General features: G+C 48.4%; 1 protein-coding gene and 1 pseudogene across 1 annotated transcript in view; one reads left to right on the top strand and one right to left on the bottom strand.

Moving 5' to 3' along the window:
- Nucleotides 1–4,774: 4,774 nt before the first annotated feature.
- LOC144119462 (uncharacterized) lies at nt 4,775–6,865 on the top strand (annotated as a pseudogene).
- Nucleotides 6,866–9,122: 2,257 nt separating this feature from the next.
- Nucleotides 9,123–21,732, bottom strand: part of LOC144120365 (uncharacterized) — a 43,013-nt gene continuing 30,403 nt past the window's right edge. The window contains exon 5 of the mRNA XM_077652727.1: nt 9,123–9,520. Coding sequence (XP_077508853.1) covers nt 9,123–9,520 — 398 coding nt within the window. The remainder of the gene's footprint in view (nt 9,521–21,732) is intronic.

The raw sequence follows: 21,732 nt of genomic DNA, 5'->3' as shown, positions 1-21,732 counted from the left end.
TTGCATAGTTTTTTACTCTTGTCTGTTGGGTCACCTGCATTGTCACTTCGCGTATTTTTCACCCTCTTTAGTCAGGTTCATAGTTAGGTTCCTTATTTCTTTTTAACCATTTTCTTGACGGAGTGTTTGGGGACATGCTGACTGAGTGCTGTGTGGTTTATCGGTCCTTCTGCAACGTTAAAATGTGATTAATGTTGTCTAGATTTTAATCAGGTCTTTTGTGAATGACAGCGATGGTTTCGCGCCAAGGTTCATGCCTTATTTAGCGTTCGATGGGACATATTCACTAATAAAATAACAGCTGTTATATGCAGAAAATTGCCCCGTTCCTACTTTGTACTGGTGCTCAAGCGATGGAGAGAGTGATTCAAAGGTACCGTGGCGGACGCCTTAATGGTGACACTGCAGGGACTGCGGCTGCCTGCCAGTCTTTGAGAGCTGCTCAGTGATCACGAATAGTGGCCGCCTTGCCAAAGAAATAACTAACACCGTTCAAATTACTTCTGCCGCATCAGCGAGCCCTCTCTCATTCTCACAGAAAGGAAAATGTCGTTTCTGTCCGCGTCGGCGGACATAGGTTAGTCTGTATCTTCGAATAGCTTTATTTATTGCTTTTTTTTTTTCCTGGGGCCCTATTCACGATATTCGCCGATCCGCCCAGAGCGGGGCGTTCCCGTGACGCTTACATCGGGGCGGTGCCAAGGTACGTCAACGCAGAATGGGATGACGAAAGTGAAAAAGAAAGAAAAAAAATATGAAAACGATACATACTGTCGTCTGATACTTGCGCCAAGTTCAAAAAACACAGATGCCCTAAAGCGTGCCTGAAGCCGAGCATTTGCGGCACGTAGGTGCGTACGCGTCGCGTATTAAGGCGGAACCGCATGGGGCGATTTCAGGCGCGATTGACGCGCGGATTGTGGGACGCGCGCGTTATTTTGACGTGTGCACAGCATGATCCGTCACGAAATCGCGCCGCCGCGTGCTGCTGCTCGGAGTAGAAAAAAACGCCTCACGCGGCGCGTCCGCCAGTCAGAGTTCGGGTAAGTCACGTGGCATTTTGGTTTTTGTAGTTTTTCCACCAGATGGCTCTGCTATCTGCGCATCTCGACGGAACCTCTCTAGCGCAACGCGACGCGAAAGCGCCGCTCCCTTTTTTGTTGCGGGTGCCCTCGCATCGGCGGCAACGCGGGCGTTCGCCACGCGTCACGTTTTTCGCTCGCGGAAAACACGCCATGCGGTTTCAGCTATACAGCCATGAGCGAAACAGTGCAATGCGTTGTGGTCTCAGCGTATCAGTGCATACATATTCGTTGGCCAGTAAATTAATATATGGCTCTAGCGTTGGTTCTTAACGCGGCGCGAATATTCGCACAAATAGTGAAGGTAGTTTAGCGGTGACTGCGTGAAGCGATGTTCTTCGCGACGCTGCCGCTGCTATACCCACAAGAAGCGACAAAACTTGGCGGCAGAGCGTGAAAAATGCTATGACTGAGAATTGTTTGGCAGTCCCTGGCTGTCGCTTCGTTGGCACATGTGGCGTTAAGGGGGAGAGTATTCGCGCGGCCATACAGCGAAGGCAAAAGGAAACGCTTTACTGAAAATTTACCGCTTCATAGCTTATTTTCGTCGCATGAAAAAATGTAATAAAGAAATGAACTTATGTGAAAAATTTTTACGTTTGTCCATCACGGACGTTCCGTAAGAAATACGGGGAAGAGCTCTACGAAGCACGCAATCGTGGAAGATCTAAAATGGACTCTGCAACGGGCAGCAATGACGGCGATAGCGAGCAGCGCGGTGCATGCACCGCGCTGCGGCGCTATCCAGCTCGAAGCGCTCCTTAATTTTATGCGAAACAACCGCGCGTTGGCCCACGCGGCCAGTGACAGCATATCGGCGGAGGAAAGGCGGGCGCTGTGGATGCAGCTGGCAGAACAGCTGAATGCCATAGGGCCGGCCACTTGCTCGCCTGAAGCGTGGAGGCGGCTATGGCTGGAGCGGGTGCGAGCCGCCCGCGAAACTGGAGCGCTGGCTGCTGCCGACCAAAGGTGAGCTGCATGCACAACACAGTTACATCTTCTCTTTCGCCTGTCCGACCACTGAAGTGCACGTGTGTAATAGTCAGCTCTCGTATTAATTAATGCAGGAGAACGGGCGGAGGGCTGCCGAACCCTGGAGCAGTCCTAAGCAAGGTCGACGCATGGATTCTTACCATCGTCGGCCAGGACTGCTCCGGTGGCTGCAGAGCCCCCGCTGTTTTCGGAGCACGCCCGCGGGCAGAAACTCCGCAGGTGAGAAACCTTGCTGCCAAAAATGTCTTAAACTTTGCATAGAAAAAAGGACTTGCTAGCGGGAAAGAAGTGTGAAATTGCAAGGCGGTTTCAGATGTGCATTGCATGCTCAGGAATACAAGTTTGCACATGAAGTATGCAAAGGGTTACACAGGTTTTATGTCGCTGTCATAAGTCTTCTGACAACGCGGTGCAGCATACGGTGCTTGACAGGAATGAGTTGAAGACGTTGAAAACATATACTAATCTTTTTTATTCCAATTACTGAGAGCAAGAGAGCGCATATTTTCACAACACACAAATGCGCAGAGCTATGGTGGCAATGTGGGTAGTGCACTTTCTGAAATGTACGAAACAATTTCAGGGCATCCCTCTCTGTGAACGTTATGAAAAAAAATTGTACCTCAGCACTGCAAACAGTACACTAAGTGGCTGTGCACACACACAAACAAGCACCACGAAGATTGCTTCCAACTTACAGGGCTTATTAGCATGCCGTATAAACAGCGCTGCACACAGGTTTACATAAAAAATTTGTACCTTTAATGTTAAAGGATTCCTGCACAAATTGACATGGCAACAAACTGCTGAAAGCCTTAATAGGCAACGTGCTACAACTGAAACATGATGTATGAGGTAATGTGATCCATCTCCTGCACTTCCAGGCAGCCAGGCCAGCACCAGCAAAAACAACTCCACCCGACGAGCATGATTACATGAATCCAGGTTTCTGACATACACCACTTCACAGCAGCTTTGCATGCCTCATGTAGTTACATGTAGGTACTTGAAAGCAAGGTGACGCATCGAATTAAAGCGTTGTTCTAGCAAATAATAATAATCACTGCACCAGTTGTTCCCCGTAGCTGCGGATTTACTCTGAAGGAATATGCCTCCTTCAGGACGACAATTGTGCTTTTGTTACCACAGCATTACCATTATGAATTAGTGGCCAAGTTGCGATGTGCTTGGTAGGCACACTTCAGCGAGCAGTACCTGAGCTAAACAGTTAAGTATGTGTCCTAAAGATGGCACACAATGAAGTAAAGTAAAAGATTGAAAATAACAGTATACATGCCATAAAGTCGATGCATGTGAAATGTCCACATTTCTGCACATAGGCATTCAGTCCAAAGTGTCTCCTAAACTAATTGAACATGCACCATTCCCACTTCGAGTTGCTGATCGATTCGCTCTCTGCCTACCATCTGTTAGCCATCCTGGTTTGCTTGGCACACAAACTGCACTGAACAGAGGGTGGTCCCTGGTTCAATACCCAGAGCACAATGATTTTGTAATGGACTCTGTGGCTTTCCTTTTTACCATAAGGGTGCACTTAGGTGAACGGTAATGAGTAGTTACTCCAGTATTTCACAAAGGTGTTCACAACACACTGCAATAACACACATGCAGAGGCCCACGCCAGCACCTTCACATCACCAGCCGCCACCCCCAAGCATTGCCACCTGTGCACAGGCGGCTTCATAGCCTTCCTCATAGGCCTCTGCGCCAAGCCTGTGCACAGAGAAGGCGTGCCTTGCCAACAACACCAGCAGGGGCGCCTGGTGACTAGTCAGGAGCACCAGCTTCAACAAATAGGCGGCGACCTGGCGCACATCAGGGCCCATATGGCAAGGGTAAGTAATCAAAAATTCCTTCACTGTTGTTTCTCTTAAAGTTTTCATTGTTTATGAATAGGTATGTTGTCTTTGCAATACAGATTGAAGGCCATATGGCGCGGCAGGCTTACGCCACAAACGAGCTGGTGTGGACTCTGCAAGCAATGCTTGCTTTAATGCAGAGTCGGAACCAGGCGCCCAGTGAGGTGAGGCTCGTACGCAGTTGCAAACTTTGAGAGAGACATAGGAGAAAATGTCCCTTGGCAGTCAGAGTGACACAGTGAGATCATGCATGGCGGGCCGTGCTACTAAGGCTAGTAGAACGATATGGATGACGACAGGCTCTGACGGCCACACCCAAGATAGCCTTCAAGAAGCCATCTAGGTGATGCAAAACTATGCGACTGAGAGCGGGCTTATGTGCGCGCCTGAGAATTCGGAACTGCTCGTTATCCGCACGTGTTCGAGGACCCAAGTAGTCGACACCGATATCGACCTCCATCTCGAAGGCACTCCCACCCCTACAGTAGACAGACTGCGAGTGCTGGGCCTGTACCTCCTACCCTGTACAGCACCTCCAGAAGTAATCTGCGCAGATGGCTCACTTGATCCGCTGCATCTCCAAGAGTCGTATTGGGCTGCCGGCGAGATCCCGGCAGAGTGGAAGCATGCTAGGATTACATTTCTTCCTAAACCAGGGAAGGAGGTATTGAGAATCTTCGTCCCATCTCGCTGACGTCCTGCTTGGCCAAATTGATGGAGCATGCGGTCCGCAACAGGCTTCAGAGTTATGTGGAGGACAAGGAGTTGATATCTGAAACAATAATTGGCTTCAGGGCTAATGTATCAACGCAGGACGTCATGATACAACTCAAAAAGGACGTGGTTGGTCCTGGGTACGGCACGGGCACCAAGGCTATCTTGGAGCTCGACCTCACTAAGGCCTTTGAAAATGTTACCCGTGAGGCAATATTCAGGAACCTATCGGACATAGGACGAGGCCATATTAAGGAACCTATCAGACATAGGACCGGGGGGTAGAACCTTCCGATACATCAGATCATTTCTGGAGAGTAGGACTGCGGAGATTGTAGTCGGAGAAGTTAAATTGGATCCCTTCCTGTTGAGGGGCAGGGGGACATCACAAAGGTCGGTTTTATCGCCGTTCTTGTTTAATCTCGCCTTGATCAAGATACCGCCGAGGCTGGCAGAGATATCGGGACTTAAACATACATTTTATGCGGATGACATTACTCTATGGGTAACAAGGGAAAGCGACGCACAAATGGAGGAAACTCTACAACAGGCAGTGGATATTGTGGAGGAGTTTGCAGGAAAACAGGACTTTTGTGCTCTCAGCCCAAGTCCGAGCTTTTTTACTTAGGGATAAACCAAGACGGATACATGCGAGGCACAATGTGCCGCCACCACTGCTAGAGGTGAAAGTAGGGGGTGCACCGGTCGCTGAGGTCCAAACGATCAGGATCCTGGGTCTGTATTTGCAGGCTAACAGGAAGAATAGGGAGGCTTTAGAAAGGCTTAAAAATACGGTCAGTGCTACTGTGAGGCTAATCAGGAGAATTTCCAATCGCAAGAGAGGGGTCAAGGAAAAGGACTTGTGTAAGCTTCTACAGGCGTTTGTGCTCAGTAGAATAGTGTATGCGACTCCTTATATGAAGATGGACGCGACGGAGAAAGGCCAGGTGGAGGCTATGATTAGGCAGGCGTATAAGGCGGCCCTTGGGTTGCCTAACGATGCGTCTACTGAAAGGCTGCTGGGATTAAAGGTGCACGACACCCTGGACCAACTGCGGGAGGCTCACTTGGTGATTCAACACAGTAGACTTTCCAAAAGCGAGAGTAGGAAGGGACATATTGGAGAGGATCGGCAGTGGAGTTGATGCTCCCGCCGGAGAGATGAAAATTCAGGTGAAGAGAGAAATGCACAAAGGCTTGTACATAAAACCTTTGCCCAAAAATATACCACCGATATATCACGAGGACCGCAAGAAGGGAAGAGTCAGAGCTTTACAAGCTAAGTACGGGAAGTACGAGCGAGTGCGAGTTGGTGGTGATCGAACATCATGGAATCGCAGCGCTAGCAGACAAGGACACAGGGAGGAAACAAACACACACTTGCGCTGAACTGTCAACCTTATTTTGAACTTGTCTGAACTGTCTGAACTTTCAACTTTATTTTGAACTTGTCTGAACCGTGCCTTATTTGCAGTTGCGGTGGTGGACGGACGGGGACGCTTGGTCACCTCTGGATCAGTAAAAATCCGCTCCTCAAAAACTGCAGAGGAGGCAGCGATAGCGCTAGCTATAGCTACTACTAAACCTGACCTGATTTTCAGCAACTGTAAAACAGGCATCCGAAATTTGGCGAGAGGCAGAATATCTGTCACAGCGGCACGATTGCTACATCGGGCCAAGGGGCGAGGAACTGCGGAGGTGGAAATTGTCTGGGTACCAGCACACTCTGGGAACCCTGGGAATGAGGCGGCTCCCATGAATGCTCGAGGTTTCGTCAGCCGAGCAGGTGAGCAGGAAGTTCCAGGGGAGGTCCACGAGAGGTGGGCTGGTGTCCTTTCACGACATTACTAACCATTACAAACTTTAGCGGAGAATTTAGCCGCCCCGGACAAGCAATTGGTGAAGGCACAGGAAAGCGTCTGGCGAAGATTGCAGACTAGATCTTAGTATAACCCGGGCGTGCTAAACAAAATCTACACGGACGTTCAGCCGGAATGCAAATGGTGCCAGGAACTGACAACCTATGACCACATATTATGGAGCTGTAGCATAGCGCCACCAGCGGCGGATAGTCTGCGTGATCCTTCTCTCGAGCAGTGGGAGGCCATGTTGACCAGTTCAGACACGGTCGTCCAGACCAGGGCCCTGGAGTGGGCCACCCAGGTCACAGTCAGCTATGGGTTGATGGCCATCTAGCACGGAATCGTCCACACATGCGTTCTGACGAAAATATTTTTTCCATCCATTCAAGAGCCATGGAAAGTGACACCGTGCAAATCGTGCAGGCCTTGCTAATCAGCCGTGTGAAGTTCCACGCACCTTATCAACTACACAGTCGAAGCGAGTTGAATCAGCTGAATGTCCTCCTGCGATTGGCGGTCTAGACAGTCCTCGGACTGCCCCCGTACACCTCGACACACCACCTGCTCTAGCTGGGGCAACACAACACGGCAGAAGAGCTGGTACCACGCCACCCCGCCCAAACTCGCAGCTAAGATCGCAGTAGCCCCGGTCCCGAGCAACATGCACCCCGAGCTGCACGCTCGCTGTAGAACAGCCAGAGTCAAGGCACTCATGTGCCAATACGGCTGTGACCAAAACTTGCTATATGTCGATGCGGGTAAATACCTGTCCAGCACAGACACTAAGGGACTAGTGGTTACAAATGCCACTGACTCAATTCAGATCATGGGCTCCGTTGGGAACATGAGCTCAAGCACGATGACTGAGGAGACTGCCGTAGCGGTAGCACTTGCTTCCATACATATAATGTGTGCGCCGCCGCGATGGCTCAGTGCCTATGGTACTCGGCTGCTGACCCGAAAGAAGCAGGTTCGGCCTTGGCCGCGGCAGTCAAATTTAGATGGAGGCAAAATTATAGAGGCGTGTGCACTGTGCGTCGGTGCAAGAACACCAGGTGGTCAAAATTATCCGGAGCCCTTCACTATGGCGTCCCTCATATCCTGAGTTGCTTTGGGACGTTAAACCCCCATAAACCATAAACCAAACATGATGTGCGGCCACACATGATGAACACCACGCCAGTCCGATATACACAATAATTAGACACAACAGACTCACAGCTGCGTGCGGCGCCTTTGCGAATATTACGTTATATCAATTCAATGAAGCGGAAGTTGCGCTCAATCTTTGCGAAGGCAGCAAAGAAAAGAAGTCAACCACGATGCACAAAACGCCGCACAGAATATGAAATCTTAATGCAATTAAGGCAATCAAAAGAATTCAGCATTACAAATTGGGACTGCACACATCATGGCCCACTGAACTGCCAATAGCAAAATAGCACTAATACAGTGATCACCAGTGGGTTTTGTCCCGAACGAGAAGACTTGTAACTCCACCATAACAGTGAAGCTCGAGACTGAAGGGAAATAATAGATATTGTTTCATGGCTAGGTGCTGAAAGTGATGGTTCTTCGTTTGGCGTGTTGCATACACACTCACACTGCACTGGTGCACTGAGTAGAACCACTTTTCACATAAAGAGCACAGGACCAAGGCACAAATCATGCACTGTCCATTCTACAACGGCAACTGAAATCACGATGCACATGGCACACAAACACAGTATGCGCAAAGCCGATTTTTTCACAACACTGCAAAACCACACATCACTGCACAACCCACACGTAGAGCTTGCAGCTTGGAAGTAGCCACTCTTGTTTCGGCTGAACGACTGTAAGGTTTGGCTGCTGAGCATCACTAGGTTGCAGATTCAAGCTGCGGCCACATTTTTATGGAGGTCAATGCTAAACATGTCCATGTGCTTTACTATGTCAGTGTACATTAAAGAATCCCTGCTGCTGTTAACCTCGCATGCCATCAACCCCTACTAGTTTAAGGAAGTACACCGTGTACTGCAATTTCTTCAGCATCACTTCAGCACTGTGTTCAGATCACATCCAGTTGATACCGACGTAGAGCAAGAAGCACGAATTTCCTGTTTCAGAAAAAAAAAATGCCCAGGGAAAAAAAACGTTCTTTAGGCTTACAGACGCAGCAAAGCACCATGTCATGGAACCCATGCCTTGGCACAAGAAGTACGGAAAGCTGAGCAAGTTGGTTACTGTTATCCATGGTAAAACAGCGCGGAAAAAACACGAGGACGGAACAAACACGACGACACGAGCGCTGTGTCATCGTGTTTGTTCCGTCCTCGTGTTTTTTCCGCGCTGTTTTACCATGCATGGCACAAGCATGGGGGAAAAATGTTGCATTTACGTTTTCACTGTACACATGAACACAAAACCGAAAGCGGCAACATATTTGCTACTGCATGAAACATAGTATGCAGCACAGCAAAAACTGGTGGCAGATGCAAGTGACATGCCTTATGGTGCTGTTGACTTGCCTGAAGGTACTGGTGATGTGGCTGGCGGTGCTTACAACGCGGCTGGTGCTGGTGAGGCAGATAGTAGAGCAGGCAGGATGCCTACCGGTGGTGCCTGTGAGCGAATGCCTGCAGCAGCTGCTCAAGCTTGCTCCTGCCTATCCGGTAGAGTGCGGGGATTTCTTGTTCTTCACACTGGTCTGTGTCCCCATCAGGGTCATCACTGTCGTAGGTGTCGAGATAAGGCTGCCGGACATAAATGCACACATTGTGCAACACTGCACAGGCTGCAACAATCTTCGCAGCGACCTCCGGTTCATAGTGCAGTTCTCGGTACCTCTGAAGACATCTGAGCCGACTCTTCAGGACACCAACTGTCCGCTCAACAACGGACCTGAGTGCAGAATGAGCACTATTGAATCTGGCTGCTGGACTGCCATGTGCGTGATGACCGGGGATAGGCGTGATGACCCATGGCTGCAATGGGTAGGCGCCGTCACCTGCATGTGAATGGAAAATAACGTTTTAGTCTCTTCATGACCCTTGTTCAATATAAGTGCTTGTTGCTTTTTTTGTTCCATTTTATTGATGCTAGCAACTATTGACACTTTATTTACCTCACTTTTATAGGCTGCTTGTTCATGCTTACCTCTATATTCTTATGTCTGCCAACATTACTTTCAATATCAATTGTTAATTTAATACTTGCGTTATTTATATGCCTTCAACGTCACTATTTTGAGTGGCGCAATGTTTTTATTTAATGAATATTTCATATTTTATGAACTATCTTTCTTTTTAATTTTGTATGTCCCTATTCATAGGTTATGTATTACTCGATATTGTATATGCAGAATTCAGACGAAGTCGGTGATAAAGTGTTTCGAGTTGTCGAGGAATTCTGGGTGAGAGTCTTGATCTAAGATGTGGGTCGATTGAGCGAAGAAATTGGTACTGATGTGTCGGCAAACTCCAAAGCCGATACGTTTCTTCGTACGCAAAACTTTTAGCCATTTGGGACGCATCAGATTTCGTGAGAAAACTTCGAATGTATCACTGATGTTGATGGCCCTTACGGGCCGCTTCATCTGCTTTTTCATTAGCCATAATGCCACAGTGAGCAGGTACCCACTGAAATGTTATGCAGTGGCCTGCGGCAATAGCTAAATGATGGATATACCCAATGTCCAGGGAAACTGGCTGGTGATTCGTTTTCTTCAGCAGGTTGGCCAGGATCTGCAGAGATGCTTTTGAATCGGTGAAGATAACCCAACGGCCGGCGGTTCGGCGCAGGATGTAAGAAACGGATGTAAGAAAGCTCAGCTGTTGTAGAGGAGGTCCTCCGCTGCAGCCAATAAGAAAGGGCATGGCCTGTTGAGGGCACATAAAGGCCACAAGAAGAAGTTTCTTTAGTAGTTTAACCATCGGTGAAGTTATGGGTGTGCTGCGTATATTCTTCGATTAAGTAGGCGAGAGTAGCTTGCAGAAGTGCTGCCTGTGGCATGCGGCTCTATGCATTCACACCTGGAACAGACTTCTTCACCTTTAGAGGAGAGAGTGTCCATGGAGGAAAGGCCAGAGGTAGTAGTTTCTGAGGCTGATTAATAGTAGGAAGGGGCAGGAGCTGCACTGCCTTGCCAAAGCTAGAGTTGCTGTGAGTTAGGTGGACATGGTGTAGGAAGTGCTTTTTCCCTTGCAGGACATGGCGGAGATGGGTACGCATAGTTTCCTGGGCGGCAATTACCTCTAGTGGGAGACATCCTGCCTCCGCTACTGTTCCTGATGCAGAGGAACCCTTTGGGAGGCCAAGACATATTCGCAGGCAGTTGTTCCGTGCGGCATTGAGAGTCTTATTGCTTGATGTAGATAATCTTTGAAGCACTGGTAGACGGTAGCGCAAGGTTCCTTCAACGTAGGCTTTTTCAAGCAGAAGCATTGATCGGCAGTTGCTACCCCACCTTGTTCCCGCCATGAACCTGAACACTTGCGATGCTGCAGTAATCCTCGCACGGAGTTTTTTGATCAGAGGTGACCATGACAGATTATAGTCGATTACAACACCCAGGAATCGCTGAGATCGTACATATGGCAGCGATCGTCCGCCTAGGAGCAGCGGATACCGGGTCATCGTTTTTCTTGTAAACGCCATTGCAACACTCTTTTCTGACGAGAGACGAAGACCTCTGGAAGCCAGGTACATCGAAATGTGCAATAGTGCTCTCTGTGGATAGAAACTGTGGAACATATCCTGCTTGAGTGCCCTGCGTATGTTAACGAGCGTGCGTACTATGAACATTGCATGCAGAAGCTCTGCCCAGTGCCCCTAACAATGGACAAAGTTTTAGGCCCCTTAGCCTGCTTCAGGCAACAGAGACTTGCAATGAACTTTCTTTTTACATATTTAAAAGACATTGGACATCTCGATAAGCTCTAAATTCACTTGCAGGTTACCTTCATGCATTCTTCTTGCAGTGAACTTCGTCAGCCCATTCGTCGGACTATGCACTCCATCATTCCATAGGTTACATCAATACTCGCCACTGCATCCTTAGTACCCATTTCATGCCTGCATTTTATCTTCGTCTTTTTTTTCTACCTTTTCCACGCTGCTCTCCTTCAGTCTTTATCTCCCAAATTCCCCTCCCTACGCAGAATAGCATGCCAGCGATATTGAAACGCCGCTAAATTCTCTGTTTCTTCATTAAAGAGTCTCTCTCTCTCTCTCTCGATATTGTGTTACTTATGCCTGTTTTCTGAGTTATTTGCTTGCATTCTTTAAAGGGACACTGGGGAACACTCCATCCAGCAACTGCTGTGAATAAAACTTGATTCTCTGACTCTTTCTGCCTATGGTGACGTTTGTCTTGCAACAAAACACACATTTACCACTGAGGAACTTGGATAAAAAATTCTTCCTGCCATTCGATTGAAACTTCTTGTGGTCTTGCTAAAAAGGGTGGGGTGACACTGCTGTGAAGTGAATAGCCTGTGGAATCAGCGACCAAAAATTGGCGCCGGTGCACATGTTTTACTTGCAAAATGTGATGGTGATGGCGAAGCCTGTGTCTCGTTTGCTGGCCTTTTCTATTTTATAACACTTCATTTCATAAAGAAAGTGGTCTTTTTGAGTTCACAATGCCATACCCGATTCATACAGCCCAAATTATATTTGTCCTCAGTGCGCCTTTAATTTATACACAGTATTCCTTGCTTTATACTCCAAGCAAACATTTTTGTTAACAGTCAAATAGTGCTCAAACTAACACATATGCCTCATAAAATGAACTTGCAAAGCCTTCATTATGTTACGGAGAAGAAGAAGGGACGGAGCGCTCAGCTAAGACCGCATCCATTAAATCATATTTCATTATGTCGTCCTGTTCCTTGGCTTGTGACCTCGCATCAATGTGACATCCATATGACATGGCAAGTGTTCAAGTGTTCACTGTGTTCATGAGCCACGTTGAATTATTTTTGCGCAATACATCTGTGGGAATAGATAGCATTTCAATTGAATATCTGCGAACCTTGTTCGACGTACTTAAAGGCGTGTTGATATCGCTGTTCAACAGCATTATCTCAGGTGGCATGATCCCGGCGAACATGAAAGTGGCTATAATTACCTCAATTCACAAAGGTGGTGCCCATAATGGGTATGACAATTATCGTCCTATTTCAGTTTTGCCCTGTTTGACTGAAATATTAGAAAAACATCTGCTGGTTATAATTAAAAGTTTTTTTGATGAGCACAAAATCCTGCCAATGCGTCAGTATGGTTTTGTGCTAGGTAAAGGGATGGAAATGCTTTTGGGGGACTCTTCTGACATGTAAAATCGATCTTTTGAACATAACCAAGTAGTGTGTGCACTGTTTCGTGATGCCAGCAAGGCTTTCGACAGCGTGTGTCACAGTGTGTTACTGTGTAAACTGTACAGATTAGTCTTCCGCGGACTGTTTCTTTCGCTTTGGAAAATTTTACAGCACAGAACGCAATACGTCTCGATTAAGCAGGCAGACAGCGCTTCTTTGCTAATAAAAGCTGGCGTTCCTCAGGATTCTATAATTAGTCCCCTGTTATTTAACGTCTACGTGAATGACCTTTCCAACGCTGTGCCTGTAGGCCTGTATCAGTATGATGACGATACTGTCCTCGTATCCCAGTTGCTGAACTACTCTGACTCACTTTCTTCTCTTCAAGCTGCAGCACCTATTACTATGGACTGGTTCTTTCACAGCCCGTTGAAGAGGGTATATTTAAACCATCAGCTGTTCTCCTGTGTGCTTTACAACATTAGGTACCCCACGGCGCTTTCAACATGCAAAGTTATTGTAAACGCTCTTGGTTATAGCGTGCTTCGTTATGGCATAACGATTTATGGTCACTGTGCAGTTCGTTGCAAGTACAGGATCAACTCTCTCCTACGATCTTTGTTAAAAAATATCGGCTATGATTTAGGCCTTTACTGCAATTCAGATGTCTTTAAGGTATTTTCGCTACCTGATCTTGACGGCCTTTTGATGGAAACGAGTGTCATGAAACATTTTTGGTGTAGTGACCCACACGGTCTTTTCGACCGAAGGAACCTTTTCGTATTCCCCGACGGTCTATAAGATATGGAAAGCGAGCAAGAGAATATTACGTTCCTTTTTACTTTAACAGGTTGCCTCCAAGTTTTTGCAAGGCAATATCTAAATATAAAATAACAAAGATGCTGCGATACACTAATTAGTGGGCACACGACGTTTTACACATATGCTTTACCACCTGTTATGTAACTCATGTGATTTCATTGATTGCTGCTGTATTTTTTGCACTGATCTGAGGTATTGTCATGCCACTTTGGCTTTCCTTCCTCGCAATTTATTCTGATGAGGTTTTTTTTGTTTTTTACATGTAACATGAGTTTTCTGCCTATATTTGTTTTGCCACTGTAATAATTTTATGTTCCATAATTTTTAATGAGCGTTTATGCCTGTGTGTATGCCTATGCAGTTCCGTTGCCTGTCGGGCTCTGCCACTGTCCTGTCCTGTCGGTTTCCTCCTTCTTTGTGTCGTGTTGTTGCGCTTTTATTCTTGTTAACCATATGAGGCTTTGGCAGGCCGGATTTTTGAACATTTTTTAAACATTTGGCGCAATCAAGTATTATTATTATTAAACTTCTCGATTAAATCTACTCGCTGCATTCACATTTCTTCAGTGCAGATATCTCCTCACCACTCACATACCTAGTAAGTATTCACCAGACTGGAGGAAGTTGTGATGGCACAGGTCATAGTGTACCGGGTGAGCACACCACGCGAATGAATCGGGAACAGATCCAGGGAATGCCGCATCCAGTGCCCTGATATGCAGGTTTGCATCGCACACTTGTGAAGAAATGTGAAAAAATGCCTTTATTATTTTGACTCAGTTTACTATAGTATGCCATACATGTTATGATGCAGATGTTATGCTTATTTCTGCTGTTACAGTAGATGTTATTCTTGAACAATGTTAATTACAAGTAGTATCATAAGTTCGGCACACGTTTTTTACTTGTGCCATGTGCAGCACTGCTCCTCGTGTTACTTGAGTGCTTTTATATGTTCATGTCAGCTTACTTGCAAGTACTGACATCCGATAATACTTTGTAGTCCTCGCTAGGAGCAGTGCAGAGGAAATGAAACGAAATTGTAAATGAAATTTCTGCAATCAATACTATCACTTAATCAATACTACTATCACCCAATCAATACTCCGCCGTGTACAGCAAAACGCATCATAAGCAACACACTGAATGCAACACATTGCCCATGTTTCCAAGACAAGTGCCTGGAACACTTGGTAGACTTGTGACTTACAAAATAAATTTCACTGTGAACGTGGCGAAAAAGCACCAGCACGAAGCATCATAGCGTTAAAAAGTAACAGTAATTGTGCATGTCTTGTTTGAGAGCACGTGAGTTCTGGGTGTATCTTGTTCGTGCTAATTGTTTACTCTATTAATGTACAGATTAGGCTTCTTTGCTAAAGTATACTTGACTGCTGAAAGAAGTATCCACTCTATTGCCTCATTTATTTTTTCTTCAATGCCACGTGGCTAATTAACACTCATTAGACCGTTGGAACGACTGAACTCCTGTCCCTCTGCACATTGCGGGCATTGCATGTTTGTTTTTCAAAAGTTATGATCGAACCATTTTTTATACTTTCCACTGCGGTCACATATGTTAACCCGCTCTCTCCAATAGGTAGTTTTCGCTTCATTGTAAACTAATGCTCGCGTAAGTGCAGAGCACTTACATACCAAAATACTCCGCAAAGGAGGCCCTCCAATCAGTGGTATCGTCAGCTATTGTTGACGCCGCGGTTAATCCGTATTTAATCGCCTTGCACATGTGAGCATGAGGTCTCAGGAGCTCGCAGGTGCAATGAGCTGAAACACAGCTTAACCAGATTAACCGCGGCGTCATGAAAATCGGTCGACACCACTGGCTGGACGGCCTCCTGGCGCTTCGTTCTTGGCTTGCATTCGACTATGTTACAAATGAGCAAAGGGCATCGAAGTGCCCCGTTACAAGGCTGGTTACCACCATGTCGTTCAACGCGTAGTACCCTTTTGAGGCAGAAGTACGCCGCCTTCTTGACTGCGTTAGATGGTGCACGGATGCAAACTAAAGTTCCGTCGATGGCACCTATGCACCCCTGGAATCTGCTGTTCAGCTGCCGAAACCCCTCTCGCGCAGTCGCCAGTTCCGCCGGACTCTATGGGAACAAAATCCATTCCTGTCCCAGGCAGCTTACAAAGGCGTCTGTTACTCCGTGAATGCAGCGAGTGAGACTTGGCTGGCTAATAGCCAAATGTTCGTCGCTGGCAACCACTCCCTGAAAGCTGCCTGTGCCGTAAAAGCGGAGCGCGCACAGCACCTGCTGCTCCACTGTCAGCAGTACTTGTGTACACGCGCTTCCGCTCAAGATCGTCGCGCAGCCACATCACCAAATCCTTCGTGTGTCGGTAATGTCCGCGGAACAGTTCGTCAGGCATATCGAAGGCGTCACGATGATCGTGATAACGGCTGCTTTTATAAGCTTAGTTTTGGCTTCAAATAAATACATGTAAAACTGCCGCGACCTAACGTCGTATAAATCAGCGTTGCATTCACTCATTTGCATAATTCGGGTACCTTTCGCCGGGCGAAATTACAGCCGCGAATTGCAGCCATTTTTAGCAATGGCGGCACATCGTAAAAATGATGAAACGTCAATTTGACATTATTAATCACTGCAAAATGTGTGCGTATCACGTGTTACACGTGGATTGTTCGAGCCAATCAGATTTCAGGAAGCGGCCATTCTCAGTGTACATTTATTTTCTCTAAATTGGCAAGCCGAGCGCATGTGTTCTCATACGTACCACCTGTACCTTGTTTTTCCCTCTGCAATCACTTATATTTACTAGCCTGGCACCAAGAATAGCGCTGCTTAAAATGTTTTTTCAGTGCTACGTCAATTTGACGTCAGCGCGAAAAGTGCGAATGCAACAAACGATGATTGACACCCACTTTGCCCTGCCTTGTCACTGACTGACACTTCTGACAGACAATCAGAGAGGCAAAATGGCGCCGACCGGCGAATGTGAATTTCGAGAATAGACCCCCTCCTTAATGAGCACTTGCTTTATGGTATTTTTTTTCGCGCTTCCCTATCCTTTCGCCGCCGCGATGACTAATCAATGGTTTTAGTGCGCGCTCGGCTGCTGGCCCGAAAGATTCGGGTTGGATCCCGGCCACAGTGGTCGCATTTAGATGGAGGCGAAGTGCTACAAAGGGACGCGTGTACTGTGCGATGTCAGTGCACATTAAAGAACGTACCCCAGAGGTTCGAAATTTTCCAGAGTGGCTACGGCGTCATTCGTAACCCGAGTCTTTTGTCCCAATAGCGACTCAGGTTAAGAGGTTACACCCCAGGTTCAACCCCATAAAACCGATCCAAACTGTGACGATTCCCCAAGGCAGCAGACGCCAAGGACACCGCAGGCGCCTTCTCAGCGGCACCCAGCTGCACGAGGGAAAGGGAAAAGATAAACGCTCCCCCGCTTTTCAAGGAGAGGGGCCAGTCTGACTCCCGCCAGCAACGTGTACTGTCGTCCCGCGCCCTCGTTAAGGCACGTCGGTGACCCGTTTCGGCATTCGCTTCTATGCTCACCTCCTTACAATATTATAACAATTCTGGCGACGAGGTAAATGTTTTCCGGCATCGCATCATCTGCAACCATGCCGACCTACGGAGCATTGGAGCCATTCCACGGGGAAGGAGGAGCCTGGACGGAGTACCTTGAGCGAGTCAAGCTGTTCTTCGACGCCAACAGCGTTCCAGAGGAGAAGAAAAAGTCCGTGTTCTTTACTTGCTGCGGGTCCAGTACCTACTCCTTACTACGGAGCCTGCTGACGCCTAAAACTCCAGATGAAGTCTCTATCGACGAGATATTTTCCGTGCTTTCGGGTCACTACATGAAGCCTTCCGTGGTGGACTGCCGCTTCAGATTGAATAGTCCCTCTCGCCAACCGGAGGCGTCTGTCAGTGACTACACCGCATCACTGAAAAAGCTTTCAGCAAACTGTGAGTACGGCACCTTCCTTCCTGACATGCTGCGGGACAGACTCGTTTGCGGCATTAATGACGCGTCAATGCAACGTCGCCTGCTTGAAGAGCCAAACCTGACGTTCGAGTCAGCAGTCAAGCTCCTAATTGCAATTGAGACGGCTAAAAGAGACGCAAGCATGTTGATGCAAGCTCAGGGCATGACCAAAGCGCAGACAGTTCACAGTGCGATTAGCAAGCAAATGAAACAGACGATAAGTTGTTATCGCTGTGGAGAGCCGCACTACGCAACAGTATGGCAGCACGCCAAATCCCGGTGCAACGCATGCAGCAAGATTGGGCATCTGGCCAGAGTATGCCGCTCAAAGGCTGCCGACACGAAGCAAAAGAAAGTGTCAAGGAAGCACAGTACGCAAAGGCAAACAAAGCAGCCAGTTCACAGCCTTGAGGACTGCGGAGTTCGCTGACCTTTCCGGGAACTCGTTGATATTGTGTCCGCAGGGAAGGCCGCTCCAGTGGGGTCGGAAGTCCCCAACAAAGGGGCCCGTTCCGTCCCTGCCTCCCCTTCGTGCGGCGGACGTCCTCGTTTACGCCGCGCCGTCACGACCCGCCGGGAAAAACGCTAACCATGTACAGCTGTCGACATGTGGTTGTTAAGGGGTTGACGAGGTTTCGGGGGCGCACGAGATACGACTGAGTATTAGCCGAGTGACAGGAAACGGATTATTCCCTTAACGACTGTGTTCTCTTTGTTGCTGTCAACAACCTGAGTCATCGCCTCGTCGGCACATGTTTCTAGCATCTGTGGTGCCGTGGGTGGCGTGGGGAACGGAAGTCGCGTTTGTGTTGTTTGTGTGGTTATTTGAAACCTCCTTCCCAAATGTTTTAATCAGAACTTTTTCCCCAATCTCTGATCAGTGGGCGGACCTTATTTTCCTTTCCCTAACCACTGATTGGCGAGATGGGTCTTTTGTTATCTTATTGGTTGCTGTCCCCGCTAAGGGCGGAGACAGAGGGTTTAAAACCAAGCGCTCTGGGTTGAGCGGGGGATGAATTCGTCTGATCCACGATTTAGTCATATAAATAGTTTTCTCCTTGCTTTGTTTCTTCTCGTTTTTTTACCTATGTTGTAAATAAATAGTTAACCTTCTCCTTTCCTTGAGTAATGTGAATGTTTGCGAGTAGAACCACCGGGTCATCAAGAAACCCCGATTTCATCATCAAATGATTCCTCTTATCGCTACCTGAAGGCGGAAATTCAACTGGCACAGTCGACCCAGGATCGCAACTGGCGCAGTAGACACAGGATCGCAACTTCTTTCTACTCAAGGCATTGGACGGAAGGTGAGAAGAACAAGTCGGTGGACAAGCTGTTTGTCCTAAAGGAGAAAATGTGAAGCTGCGTCGAAAGACGACGTCGAGAGCTTCAGGTCACGGGTCGAGTTCGAGAGGACGTCGGAGGCTCAAGTCAGCGAGGAGCTGAAGGAGCCGGGCAACGAAAAGCCATCGGGGGTCGAGTCAGCGAGCAGCTGAAAAGAACCCAGCGTCCACATCGAAAAGGTTGAGAACCAAGCGACCAAGTCAAGCGAGGTCCGAGGCAGTGAGCTGCTGAGGGACCAGGATCAACTCGTGGGCGTCTATACCTTCCCGGGAGCCCGCTGTCATCAGGCTGAGATTCACAGCGCTGCGGTCGTCGGAGCATCGAAAGAGGTAGGACACCTGTTTGCTTTCTCCGAAACTGCCATGTCTGTGTAGTTGTCGTTCGCTATAGGGTAGCGCTATAATGACTGATGCAGAGATGGATGCTGCAGGGGGGAATGGTCTATAGCATTTCGAGCAACTTGCGTCAACAGAGCAGGCACTAGAAAATATGACGCAAGCTTTGTGGAACGAAAGGGAGCGCAAGGCTCAAATGTTTGAAATTGAAAAGTTGAAGCTCCAACTTGAGCTTAAAGAAATAAAATTGATGCAAATGCAGTTTCCGCCACTAGAGGATGCGCAACATGGACAGCGGTTGGCGATTATGCAAATGGACAGGAAACGGTGCTGGCTCCTATGCCAGAAAAAGACCCATTGGCGCCCGCGGGCCATATGGGCGGAGGTCAGAAGAGCGCCGCACCTGAGGCGACATCGACGCGGTTAGCAATGCTGCAACTGCGGTTGCAGATCGCAGAAGTAGAGAGGTAATCGCTGGAATTGAAGCTCGAAACGTATCGTCTTCGTTCGGAGAGTATAGCACAAGAAAAGGCCAGCGAGACAGAAAAAGTGCAAGTGCTGGAAACACAAAGAGCGAGGCCGGAATTAAGAGATGCTAATTCTGAGTCTGACGTCGCTGTCCCTGGCAGATTAGTTCCCTAGAACTGCGAAAGTGCAGGACAAACTTTAAAAGTAACAGTAGGTTCAGCTGAAGTTGTCGCCGAGGTGGCCTGTAGGCCATCACTGGCAGCTGAGGACGCGCCGCTCGTGTCGGTCGAGCTGTCGATACAAAGAACGCAGGCAGCGCTAACTCAGACAGCTGTATTGGTAGACGCGTTGAGCGCGCCGGGCGACAGCAAAGAGCTGCGTGAAGTTTCAGCGATGGTTTCCACCAATGATTCTGGAAAAAAGGAAGCGCACGCAGAAAACCATCGGACAACTAGAAAAAGTCGTCGCCGCCGAGTGTACCCTAAACGCAACAAAGTCGAGTCCTCTCAGACTACGCCTGCGGGTGACTCAGACGGTAGCAACAGGAAGGGCAAGGTGAAGGCGTGCTTCTCGGCCGCAAGAGGCGTTCACGTTGTGGATAGGCAGCGGCAGATGAGAAGTGGCGTGGCACGTTATTCAGTGGGAACAGCAGTGTACACGGAAAAAGAGGGGCGAGCTAAATCACGACGTAAGAGATTTCAGAAGAGGCTGGAGCGCCGCCCCAGACGGAGAGTACCTGGCAGGCGACAGTCAGGGCTAACTGTTCGCGCACCACGCATTAGAAAGCAAAAATGCTCATCGGGCGCGCCAGAATGCCGATTGCTGCCAAAGGGGAAAAACTTGACACGCAACGGCGCTGTCATTTCAGAGTCTTTGTACGGCCGGACCGTTCAACCATCCCAACGCTGCCGGGCCTTTGTAGGTTTATTACCGAAACGCAGAAGCGCTTGCAAAGGGGGTGCGGGTGTTGTCCTTTTTTGTGACCAGTCGGCACCAGTGAGACAGCGTCCCAGCCGGGCGCGGCTGAAGAGTTTAAAGCATGCGAGCTCTCCGAGTGCTCAATGTTTGCATGCGCAAGTAACCAGTAGATGTAATGTGGGAAATGGAGGCTAGGGACCAGTTTGACAGTTAGCCTTCAGAGAACGGACATGGCAAGTTCTGGAATGCAGACTGGCAGACTGGTGTTCTACCCCTGTGTGCGGATTGAATTAACCACAATATGCGTGTGTGTGTGTGCACGGTTGTGTGATTTTTTTTGTGTTCCGGCAAATTGTGACTGAACTTTTATGTCACACTGACAAGTGTCCGCGTGACATTCTTGGTTGGGAGGTGTGGAGTTCGCTGACCTTTCCGCGAACTCGTTGATATTGTGTCCGCAGGGAAGGCCGCTCCAGTGGGGTCGGAAGTCCCCAACAAAGGGGCCCGTCCCGTCCCTGCCTCCCCTTCGTGCGGCGGACGTCCTCGTTTACGCCGCGCCGTCACGACCCGCCGGGAAAAACGCTAACCATGTACAGCTGTCGACATGTGGTTGTTAAGGGGTTGACGAGGTTTCGGGGGCGCACGAGATACGGCTGAGTATTAGCCGAGTGACTGGAAACGGATTATTCCCTTAACGACTGTGTTCTCTTTGTTGCTGTCAACAACCTGAGTCATCGCCTCGTCGGCACATGTTTCTAGCATCTGTGGTGCCGTGGGTGGCGTGGGGAACGGAAGTCGCATTTGTGTTGTTTGTGTGGTTATTTGAAATCTCCTTCCCAAATGTTTTAATCAGAACTTTTCCCCAATCTCTGATCAGTGGGCGGACCTTATTTTCCTTTCCCTAACCACTGATTGGCGAGATGGGTCGTTTGTTATCTTATTGGTTGCTGTCCCCGCTAAGGGCGGAGACAGAGGGTTTAAAGCCAAGCGCTCTGGGTTGAGCGGGGGCTGAATTAGTCTGATCCACG

The sequence above is a fragment of the Amblyomma americanum genome, chromosome 2 (genome assembly GCF_052857255.1).
Source record: "Amblyomma americanum isolate KBUSLIRL-KWMA chromosome 2, ASM5285725v1, whole genome shotgun sequence".
NCBI lineage: Eukaryota > Metazoa > Arthropoda > Arachnida > Ixodida > Ixodidae > Amblyomma > Amblyomma americanum.
This window is presented reverse-complemented; position numbering and strand designations above follow the sequence as displayed.